At 45.5% G+C, this 12243-nt stretch overlaps 1 protein-coding gene across 1 annotated transcript; it reads right to left on the minus strand.

Moving 5' to 3' along the window:
- Positions 1-551: 551 nt before the first annotated feature.
- Positions 552-11783, minus strand: ndufs4 (NADH:ubiquinone oxidoreductase subunit S4). Its single transcript, XM_030370716.1, has 5 exons — positions 11615-11783; positions 10579-10657; positions 1451-1623; positions 1247-1320; positions 552-763 (listed from the first exon to the last, which is right to left on the minus strand). The coding sequence occupies exons 1-5, from the start codon at positions 11695-11697 to the stop codon at positions 660-662; spliced, it is 513 nt and encodes a 170-aa protein (XP_030226576.1). The 5' UTR covers positions 11698-11783; the 3' UTR covers positions 552-659.
- Positions 11784-12243: the final 460 nt, after the last annotated feature.

Genomic DNA, 12243 nt, shown 5'->3' on the forward strand with positions numbered 1-12243 from the left:
AAAGAACGAGATTAAGAAAAGAGAGGGAAGAATTGGGAGTTTAATCTTTTTTTAAACTCAAATAGGAAACAATAACCCTAAATCTAAACCTTAGAACCTTAATCCAAACCTAATCAAAATAGGAAACCCAAGGCCCTAAACAAAACCCTCTCCCTAAAGCCAAACTCTAACCCTATAACCCTAAAATAATACTCTCAAACCAAACTTTAAAACCATCACAATCTTACCCCAAATCTAACCCATAACTCATAATATAAAGAGATAATTATTTGAACCGTGCAAAATACAATTTGTTTCCTTATGGAAAACAAATAGCAAAGCAGTCTACAGTGAAGCTTATAATGGCATGGAAACTGTTGGGCTTGGCATGGGGATGAAAATAAAACTTTATTACTTGGTTTGATTTTAAGAACATGCTGTTATTTCATATAGCTGTTAGAGGCAAACCTCAACCTTTTTGGATCAAACGTTGGTTTCTAGCCGAGCTAGAATACAAAGTGATGTGAATATCTCACCAACAAAAACTGCAACAGAAACGTCAAAAACGAATGGACAAACACATATTTCTCTTTTTATTGATAGGTTAAAATGTACAAGTTTGCTCAACAACAAGAACAGGTGAAGCGAAGCAAACAAACAGACATTTGGGGGTCATCCGTTTACTTTGCAGATCTCCTCGTCCGCTTGTCCCAGGAGAAGTTCGCTCCGTACGACTTCACTCTGGGCTTGGCGCTTCTCTTCTCCGTGATGTCGTAGCTCCAACCTGCACACACACACACACACACACACACACACACACACACACACACACACACACACACACACACACACACACACACACACACACACACACACACACACACACACACACACACACACACACACACAGAGAGAGAGAGAGTTAGCGTCGGTGGCCAGAATATCTCGTAGATTCCCTTTGGTCGCGCTCCAGCCCCAATGAGGTGCCTGGTAGACACTCTCGAGCTGTGGAGAGACAGCTCGGCTCCGATCACTTTCGTTCGCTAAAACAAAGCTTCACTGGCGTCCATCGTGAACGTGGTTTGAATATATTTATATTTCGATTCAGAAAATAAAAGAGAAGAAAAGAGAAAGGCGGGTATACAGTTTATAAAAGAAAGAAGCTTCTCATTAGTTGGATAATTGGCTGGTGAAAGCATCCTAAAAAATGAGAGGTTGTCAGATTGTTGTCTTGGTAGCGTTCCGATACGGTCTAGTGATTATATACCATTTTTCTCCGCAAAAGCGATGGCGTCTTCCTTGGAGGAGAAGCTCAGCACCATGTTGGACAGTGGGTCAGCCCTGCAACAACAAAACACAGATTCATGTGTAAAACAAAGCCTCCGATCAGATAGACCCCGTCCCCACAGAGCAAGGGCTATCCGAACACAACATCCACAGACATCCACCCAACAGCGTCAGGAGGACTCACGTGGAGGCCCAGCCCATCAGAGGGTTCTCCCAACGCTCCCTGGTGTCAAAGTCGATCTTCCACTTCTTGGTGCTGTTGGCCCCGGACTGCATGGCCGTCTTGGTGGGCACGAAGATGCGCACCTTGCGCGTCTTGATGTGCTCCTCGGGGACGCCCGTCACAGAGGAGATATCCTGAGAAAGACACAAAGAAAATGGCCGTTCAGCAGAAGCCAGAGTGATTTAAAGAAGGCGGCCGTTTTCGGTCCATTACACCAGCAGTTGCTTCACCCGTAAAAGTGTGTTTTATAAACTAGCATCCAATGATGTATGGGGTTTGACGTGACCATTGGCACCGACTGATATTAAACTGACATAAACTGTTCAGCAGCCGTGTTCCTAACATAATTCAATGAATGACCCACATCAAATGAAGATTGCCTTTTAGTAAATCTGGAAAAATATCCCAACACTCATCAACAATGTAACGGGGATGATTAAAAGTTGTTGCGCAACTAAATGATTCATTGTAAAACTCACTGCTCAGACAGATGGCGACCGAACACTATCAAAGACACCTCGGACCATCGACGTGGATATATAAATACATTGACCATTTTATTTATTAATCTGGTTAAATATTTCAGACGAATAACCAACGATTACGATTTGTTCCATCTTTTACACGATACAGCCAATGCTTGAAAAATATCATATTTTTTAAAAACCCAATATGGCGTTTGTCAGTGAAACTCAAGATTCTCTAACGGCAGTCCTGCATAGGAGACAAAACTAAAAGGCAAGTAGACAAAACAAAGAACAAAGGCCGTTAGTAGGGTCCTAATCATGCTACAGTCCTCCGCTAAAGCCTTCCTTGTCTTATCACATCCTAAAACGCAACTAATTGAGGAGATTGTGGTGACAGACATCTTCAAGGGTTTCTGTAAGAAGGTTTCTTTTTTTTTTGGACAGAATTCAGACCAAATACTATTCTAGGCCGAAATATTGTTTCGCAATAATGAAAGACGTCCACCGTAACGCCTCATTGGTTCCATGAGCATCGGACTGAACCGAGGAAGATTGGATTTGTGATAAGTTATGGGGGTCGTTAGTACGGTTCTCTTGAATAAACTCCTAAACTCAAGTGAAAAACTCGTTTTTCATCGTTTATCTGCCATGTTTGGTCAATAACAGAATCTATGGCATTTCTGGGAATAAAGAGCTCCAGTGTCCTTATACAAATATGTTCCTTTTTTATCCATAAAGTAAATTAAATCCTTACACACAATATTCTACCTTACTGAAGTGAAAAAATAGCATTGTTCTTAAAATAATCTTTCTATATAATCCTTTATTCAATCCATTCTTGGTACTTTAATAGTTTAACTTTCCGTGACCCCTTTTAGCAACGAACCTGCCATTTTGAGGATTGCAGGAATTGAAATTGCCGTGCCGAAAACACTGATTGTATAGGGCACCTATTCTATGGCCATAGCAAAGTGCTCATTCAGAAAGTAGGCCAGCGCGAGGAGGTGGACCTCTGGGCACACATGCATATTCCTTGGTCATTGAAGGCCATTCAAGCTCTAATAGAGGATCTCATCCAATTCTTCAGGGAATTAGCAAACAAGCAATGGGGAAGTCGCCCACAAAACCCAGGCAAACCTCCCAGGACGCAGCCAGCAGCCACCCAGCGCTGGAGGCCTTTCCAGGGTGCCCCCAACCCCCCCCCCCCCCCCACCCCCACCATTCAATACAAGAACCTTACACATTTCAATGACCATTACAACTTCAAAGAATCAATTTTTCATCATTGTCCGTCATCTGCCAATTGATTTGTATAAAGAGAGGCTCTCTTTATTTCGATGGAAGTCTTCACAAAGGACCTCCTTTCCCGTGGTGTGGAAGGTTTCCCTGAGCATAGTTAAGTCCAGTAAATGAATGCGCCAATTGCTAAAAACATTTCAGCCTGCCTTCATTCAACGGTTGCAGAGCTAAAGAACTAGACCAGAATCCGTTTAATCACTCACATGATCTACAGACTCAAACAGATTGTTAAAATTAGCAGAAAAAAGGGGGGAGAGGGGGAGACTTCCAAGAGTGCTTGGTAATTATTTCCGGTTGCCCCATCTACTTAACCTTAACAATTCCTCCTTGTCAGACAGAGGAGGAAAACATGTTCCTTTCACCATGAGAGAGTGCTCGTAGTTTGTGACACAACCTTCAACTGGGCGCAAGAAGTGGAACTGTAGAAGATGGATTCGCTTTGAGATACTAAACAACAAAGTGATAAAACGTGGTTAAAGAAAAATAAGGAATCTTATTTAATATATTAGAGGAATACAATCATTTTTGCACTTAGTTTAACATTGTGCAAGTTCTCAATCCAATGTTAGCACCAATTCCAACCAAAAATTCATCTTCATTTTCAAGACCATAAAATTCGAAGCTTGCTGGCATTGACACCGCGATAGGTGATGTTGCACACAAGGTAACCAGCTCAGGCAGGTTGGAGGACAAACCAATAACGACCTGAGGTTATCCTACGGTCACACTGTGCTCCAAAACCCTTCAACCTAAGAATGTGATGATAGTAAAAATCTGTCTCCCAGACCCATGTGGGGTTTGGGTCCGTATTCCCCTCGGGATTAGTCAACGCTGGTGCGTTATGTACGTTCACTTAAACCATAACCGACACACAGGCCGGGGGGGGGGGGGGGGGGGGGGGGGGGTGGGGGGGGGGCAAGCACGGCAAAACTCAGGCGATAATCCCTCCAGAGGTAGCCAACCTTAAAAAAAAAAATATATGTATAAAAAAAGAATAACACCCAAATCTTTATCACACACAGTGAGCGTGGGCGAGGACAAAAGGTGCTTCGTCACCAAAGAAGAGGATGTGCCGACTAGACACATGCTCCGTCAGGACGCACGGCTCATTAAAAAAAAAAAAAGCAAAAATATAATAATACACAAGTCTAGACTGCGCCGGGCCCTTGCATACATTACAGCCAGGAGCCTAGGAGGGCCGCGGGCACCACAGACACGGCCCCACAATGCAGCCCGCCACAAAGAGCCCGATTGTGGCTGGAATGTGGCGTGTTCCCAGGAAGACTAGAGACGCCCGCCACAAAGGGAGAAAACACACACGGCGGGCGCTTCTCCTCCTGCCACGTACAGGAAGCAAAACGAAGAAAAACTATGAAGTTTGACACTATTCACACACACAGGGCCCTCACAGGGGCCCCCCCTTCAATACCTGGCTGTGCAGACAGAATGCCGGGCTTAAGAGAGGGGCGCGGAAAAAAGAGCTGGCAGAGTCTCCGTCACGTGAAAGCGTGTCCATATTTTTGACACCTCCAGGCTCCTCTGGGGATAAAGAGCGTGGGGGCGGGTGGGGGTGGGGGTGGCGGGTGGGGGGGAGGGGGGTGGGGGGGAGGGGGGTTTAGGGGGGCTTGTTGCTGTGCGGCTGCCGGCCCCTGCAGAATGCTTAATGCTGGTATCGGGGGTCCGCCTCTGCAGACCCCGCTGGAAGAGGTTTCCGTGTAAACAAGCAGACGGAGTAAGTGTGAAGGAGACCACGAGGAGCGGTCTCCCGATTTGTCTTTTTAAGCATCGCAGCGAATGAAGACGCGGCCGTAGTGGCTCCGTGCAAAAAAACGTGGCCTCGACCGGGGAATAAACACACTGCTTCAGACAGAAACAGTTTATAGTTAAATAGGTCAAATAGTCCGATATAAACTTCATTCAGGGTGGGTGTGTTAATGATCATGGCGTGGGCCAGAGGACATGGACGAGACCAAACAACCGAGGCCAAACTGAAATCTCCCAACCCAGACAGGGGCCAAACAAGCCAGCCCGCCCACCCAAAACAACAACAAAATGCCCTGCGTGCGTAACGCGAGTCTGTGACATACTCCTTCACACAGCCAGGATGTGCTCGGGAGGGAGGAGGGGACACCCTTTGACGGACGTGCTCAGAGGAGCGCTCAAACTTCTGTTTCGGCTTCACACAGAGGAAGAGGAGGGGGCAATAGCCTACCTTGGTAGCTCGGGGGGGTCACTGGGTCAGGCTGGCTGTTTCATGTTGAGTCAGCGTGTGGCTCAAACCCAAACATCACCCCCACCACCACCACCACCACCCCCACCACCACACCCAGTCCAAGGGCCTCACTCGTCACCCCTACGGCCGTTCCCACCTCTGCCATCTGAGGTGTTGCGCTATGGGCACTGGTTGGAGTGGTTCCTGTCTCGAATGGAGACGAATAAAACGCGGCTGAGTAAAATACTACCGTTTCCGTTGGTCTAGCTTGCGGCGTATCAACGTTGATTTAGGATTCTACAGCCCCACAACTCTCTGGAGTTCTCAATTCAGCGGGTGTGTGTGTGTGTGTGTGTGTGTGTGTGTGTGTGTGTGTGTGTGTGTGTGTGTGTGTGTGTGTGTGTGTGTGTGTGTGTGTGTGTGTGTGTGTGTGTGTGTGTGTGTACTTGGGAGGGTGGGGGGGGGGTCCTAATTTGCTAGATGTGGCAACAGTTGTTTGTTTGGGCCTTTTATAGTTGTTTCTAAGGATGGCGAGGGGCCAGTTTGCGACGCCCTAGCGCTGAATGCACAAACACAGGGCCCACAGTGCATGTTGTCAACACCGGCGACAGCGGCGGTGGAAAGGGGGCTCTCAGCGCTACCACCACTAGCAGAGAATATGTTCTCCGCTCGATTCCTCAGGGGATTCCGAACGCATCACGATCGACCGATAAACTACAACACACGGATTGACACAAGGGCTACTAGGTTGGTTCCTTCGAGTGGTATAGACTTCAAATGATTCTAAACACAAATACGTACCACTACATTTAGGCTCTGCATCATGACCTGGCTACAAAACATGCCTCAAGCACAGACTCATATTGCAAGATAGACTTGTTACTTTGAATGTGCGCAACATCTACTTCACATTTAACATACTAATACTGGTACAAATGACCTCTAGGGATGAATGTTTTAACATCGGTACAGTACACTACAACCACCACAGCCATCACAACGGCAGCAGAAAAACACAACTCCCGACAGCAACAGCAAATGTGTTGTGACGCAATGTGGTACGGCAGACAGTACAGACGGGCGATGGTGAATGAAATACCATTTAGTGGACTGGGGCATAATAAAGCCGGTTGTCTGGCGCTCTTCAAAGAGCCACATCCTCGGCCCCGCTCCTCCAAACTTGAGCCCAGGGATTCTTTGCACAAGTGTAGCGTACCGAGAGAGGGCACCCAGACAAAATAGACACTGGAGTGGTCTGTGTGCAAAGGAAGGGAGGGGGGGACAAGTGGCTAGGAGGAAAGGGGTGGGGGGTGTGTGTGTGTGTGTCAAATAGTGTGTGTGTGTGTAATAGTGTCTGTAACTGTGTGTGTGTGTGTGTGTGTGTGTGTGTGTGTGTGTGTAATAGTGTGTGTGTGTGTGTAATAGTGTGTGTGTGTGTGTGTGTGTGGGTGTGGGTGTGTGTGTGTGTGTGTGTGACACTGTAGGTCATCGTTTGTCTGCGGCTAGACAGGCTTTGAGAATTTACACCCATGTACTGTAGGCCTAAAATGCCTGCGCTAAAAATAACCCAGAAGTCTGCATTGTTCCGTTTTCCCCTCACCCCATTGCCTTCCGCCAATTTTAACATTGTGATCGCCCATCAAGGTGAATTAACAAGCTCTGCCTTTTCTTTTTGACACATTGCTCAAACCCTTTCCAGAAAACCTCACAAGATCGAGACATCCACAGTTGTAGATAGGTGAAACACGATATTGTACCCAAAACTTATCCAGCACAGCAATAGCCAACTTTAACTCAGAGCTAAAACATCATAAACAGATTTACTTTGTTTTACTGATAATACAATTGGACCAAAATGGCCTGCGGGCTGCTCCTCGCTCATTCACTGCCTTTATGAAGACCCGCAGTCGGCCTCCAGACCCCCGCTCTGAGATCATCCCACTCTGAATCTTTTGTCCAGATGGGTTCCACCTTGCCAAGAACTTCGGCCGTAAAAAAAGTGACAAACCAAAAGACAGAGTAGCTAATTTAACATGCCAAGCATCAAACAGCCCCGACGTTTTCATACTCCTTTTCCTCTCCCCTTCTGCCTCGTCTTCTAACCATTCCCCAAGTCTCTCATAACCCCCCCCCCCCCACACACACACACACACACACCACCACCCCTCTCCCCGACCCTCCCGCCTTCTGTCTTGTAAAAAAAACCCTGGTGCTTTTAGACAACTCTATAACGAGGCTTCATGGGCCTTTAAGATGATGGTGTTGTCTTTATGTGGACGGCAGGAGGGCCCGCCTGCTTGGGCCCCGGGCAGAGGATAGGACTCAGCCGGGCGGTTTGGGGGGAGGGGGGGGGGGCATGTGTGGAAGGGATTGTATCAGCGCGGCCTCCCTGTTCCAACTGCCTTTGATTTGCCTCGACGCACGCGGTGAACTCCACTACCTGTCTGAAGGGGGGGGGGGGGGGAAGCCCCCCCCCCCCCCCCCTTCAGACAGGTAGTGAAGCGACCCGGCCGACCCGGCCAACCCGGCCCGGCCCGGGTCACTAACCCTGCGGGGAACCAGGGCAGACATTCCGTGTCGAGGCTGTGTATCGGTGGCTGGCACGCTGGCCCCAGGGAGCGACCCAGCAGGTCTAATCAAACTGGAATTACCGACTAAATGAGGGTCAGGGGAGGGGGGGGGGGGGGGTCGGGGTCAGGGGATAGCGCAGGGCAGCTAGGGGCACGCGGGGCCCGGTTGGGCCGGGGGTTTAAAAGGGAGGCTAACGGGACTGGGTTTGAACACAAGCGCCAAAAGAAGATTGGATGTTGTTGTTTGGATTGCATGTTTATCGGAGGATATGATTGATATTATGTTATCGATAAAGGGATTGATTATAGACGGAGTAGGAGGTCGGTTTGAACGCAATAGCCGTTCGCATTTTTAATCATTTTGATTGAATTAGCCCACTTTTGACCGAGTCCACGTTTCTTCGCCCTTACGTCAAGCATAAAAAGTGCATTTAAGACGATGAAAACGTTCCATAACGAAATGATGGCTGAAAAAGGAGCCCAGTGTACTGTAAACAGCGGAGGGCCTCTCTTTGGTCCGTCTGCTGGAGCCTTTAGAGGACTGCCCTGCCCTGGGCAGAGGCAGTGGGACACAATGGAAGCTCTGTGGCCAGCCATTCTGAAGTGGCCGCTATCTTTTTCGTGAGAGTCTCAGGGTGTCTAACAAACTTTTTTTTTTTTTTCATGCTTGCCCCTTTCTCTCTCTCTTTCGACACATTTCTCTCTTCTTTTTTTTTTTTTTTAAAGAGGCCCTTTTTTTTTTTGCTTCTCTGCTGTTCTTCTCGGCGGCCCCTACTGTGAGCAGAGAGACAGACCAGCCAAAGGTTTGTCTGGCAGTATGGTCAGCTTTGGTCTGGGACAAAAGCACACTGACACTGCCCACACAGAATACTACCCAGCCACCCCCACCACCCCCCGTCCCCCCTGCGCTCTCCCTGCTCCCCCCTATCCCCGCTCCACTCACATCAGACTCCACAACAGACTCCCACATTCCCTAAAACACTCTCCCTTTCTTCCTATCTCCTATCTCTGCCTCGCTAAAAGACAAGGCTTTAGCTAAAAGTCTGACACACAAAGGCAACTTCAAATGCTAGTTTATCAATGTTTAGGCTAAGTTAGCCCAAACAATCAACCTTACTCTCTTTCCCCCCCCCCCCCAAAAGATATCTGTGATCTTTTTTTTGTCAAGTAGACCGTCTGAAATTGTTATCAGCTCGACCGGCTTCGCACCCCACACACAACTAGCATCATTATCTTCATGTAGTCGCAGCTGTGTGCAAGTGTCAAATGCAATAACTTTAGTGCATTTAACAACTCATCCATTGTCAAAGTACCACATTCTGTTCAATTGAATGGCTCAACTGTGAACAGAATAATTATAGTAATTACAATTTAACGGCAGGCAAGGCTATAGGCTAGTACTTTATAAAGTAACCCAGTATCTGGGTGTCTTATTCATTTTTTCCCTGAAGGAGTTCCCACAGTAAACTGATCATAATTCACTGTTTGGGAAAGGGATATCCGGAGACCTGATATATAAAACTTAACTGGTGGCCAATTACTGTATGAAATACCTTGTTAACTTTATTATTATCCAGGACACAACCTCAACGGCAACACTTCTCTAGTGCCAGCCATCACAATTATATTTGCAGTTGCTTTGTCTGCATGTTATTTAACTTTTTTATCAGTGATGCCAATGTAACTCCACCAATGCACCCGAACAGCAAGAGAAGAAAGCCAAGGCCAAACATGGGTTTGGTAAACGTGTTTTCAATTCCCTTTGCTATAGGACATGACCTTACCAAGCAAAATTAAACCATGACTAATGTAAAAGGAGGTGGCTAATCCCTCAATGTACTGACTGAATATCTATGTACAAGATCCAAAATAAACTGGCACATGGCACATAATAATCGTTGAGTGTTTAGAGTGGATTGTACTGATGCTGCAGTTAAAAGGCACAACTGACTTAAATTCTGTTCAGAGTCTGCAACACCGGTCCATAGGGCAACATTAGAAAGCAGGGTTCAACACCTCGAGTGATGACTGTGAAAAGCAATTTTTAAAGAGGAGATTTATCTGCTGCGTTAGCAAACAGAAATGAACACCCGCTGGGGCTTGTTGCATTGGAACTGGAGAGTTTGGAAGTACTTAAAAGGAAAGCTCAACCTGAGGGCTTAAAATTATTCTAGTGAGCTTTGTATCCTTTGACGTTTTGCTGTGTTGAAGGACTTAAGTTATAATAGGCAACATTTATCGTTTTCGTTATTTTATAAATTTTCATAGGAATGTTGTACATTCCTAGACATGGAGCAATGGAGCGAATGTCTAACCAGCCAGTTCTGGCAGTAGAAACACATCATCCATCCTTTACAACATACAGATATAAATACACAAAGTATATCAATAGCTAAAATTGTAAGTTATGCTTGTACACTGCCAACAAACACCACCAATTGCCAACAAGTACTAACATCGGGCCAGTGGGCCATACCTGTTGGGGATGGTTTGCTGTCAGAAAATATGATAATAACCTTTTGCCACACAAATGTGCCTCACCAATTTTTCATCGACGGTGATGAGCTGAGAATCCTTTGAGGTCTTCTCGGCCAGCCGCGATGTAGATGTACTTGTATACCTAACAAAAAATATATGTCGAGACATTTAGACACTAGGTTGTTGCCATGCTTATTAAACAGCAAAATACAGCTCAAATAACGCATCAAGAATTAAATTTGTCTAATTTATTTTTCCAATATGGGTAGCTTGCTTAGAATATGTGTTCATACTATGAGTGAACAGTGTGGTTATTAGCACAAGCATAATCTTTGAAACACTGACTGAATCAAAATTTGCTGAACAATACATAAATAGACGTAATTCACAATTGATAGTGAAACGGTAGTTTCTCATCAATTATCTGTAATAGTCATAGTGAATGTGTGTAATGGTGTATAATGTGTATCATTAGATTGGGTTTATAGGCTAATCACATACCAATGGTTAACTGAACTAAACAAGTAAGCAAGGTTCATTATGCTCTCAGCTGTGATATTATATCAATCCATGATCAATGAGCGACGTCAGGTTTAACTGAACATCAGGAGCAAGTAAACCATGAGGACACTTTTAGTCACTCAAATGACCTCTCAGTGTAAAGATAGCAAAACTACATGAGTTTGTGGGGTTAATGAAGCGAGGTTTTTGATACGTAGATGTACAACTTCCAATATATGTTCGTGGATGATGTTGAGTGGGCTTCAATTTGTGATTTGAGTTTGTAAAGGTTGTTATTATGAGCCTAGCACACAAAGTGATACGGTTCCTACTGGTTGAACGAGCAAAACTAGCAGGCTTTGCAGTGAACTGGTAGTTGTATTCATGGGACACATATTCAGTACATTGGAATAGGGTTATTATGCACAGACAATTATATCACAATCTGAAGGCTGCCCTTCTACTGCTGCTTTAGCGTCACCTGGCTAGCTTCTGGCTAGCTGCAATGGTATACGTTGTCTGTGCTCCATAAAGAGAGAACACACGAAGAGAATCGCAAAACGAAAAGGACCGAATGGTCTAAAGTACATGCAATTACCTGGCAGGATTCAGAAACGCCTTTGAAGCTGCACGGATCATCGAAATACGTCCTAAACCTAAAAGTGACATTGAGGACGCCATTGTTGTTGCATATGATGTACGGTGCCTGAACAGGAACAAAAAGTACGACTACGTTTTGGTCCCCGTTGCGTTATTGAAGCAACACAACCTTGGGCTATGGGGAGTCCTTGGATTGGGCCCATTACTATCTATCACTACCAAAAAAGTAGTCTTTTACTGAGTATGTACTAAACGACAGCAGCAGTGCATGTCACTGTATTTCATTATTTCATAAAACAAAGGGATATTCTGACGTTTGCGTCATAGTGGTCGTTTTCCATAAAGAATTTTGCTTTTGGCATTATGTTTGCTTGACTGATAGAGTCCACCCTTTCAGGGATCCTACATATCAGCATCATTCATTAATTAAGAATCATTACACTATTCATATTATTGGGTACGGCCTTTATAAGTCATCATGACCAATCTGTTTTATACTAATTTCCTCTTTTTACTAGGATAATGTGGTATTTCAAGATTGCTTCTCCAAGATTACATAGTTACAAAATATTTTACCAACTGTTTGCGTACGATTTTCTTGCTAGACATGTATGCTAATATAAAGTG

Source organism: Gadus morhua, chromosome 11 (assembly GCF_902167405.1).
Source record: "Gadus morhua chromosome 11, gadMor3.0, whole genome shotgun sequence".
In the NCBI taxonomy this organism is placed as follows: Eukaryota; Metazoa; Chordata; class Actinopteri; order Gadiformes; family Gadidae; genus Gadus; species Gadus morhua.

Excerpts from the sequence above, each read along its gene's own strand:
- ndufs4 (XM_030370716.1), bottom strand. The coding sequence starts at position 11,697 with ATGGCGTCCTCAATGTCACTTTTAGGTTTAGGACGTATTTCGATGATC. Across the intron at positions 10,658-11,614 it reads GCGTTTCTGAATCCTGCCAG|GTATACAAGTACATCTACAT; the intron begins GTAATTGCATGT and ends ATTTTTTGTTAG. Across the intron at positions 1,321-1,450 it reads CTGATGGGCTGGGCCTCCAC|GGCTGACCCACTGTCCAACA; the intron begins GTGAGTCCTCCT and ends TTGTTGTTGCAG.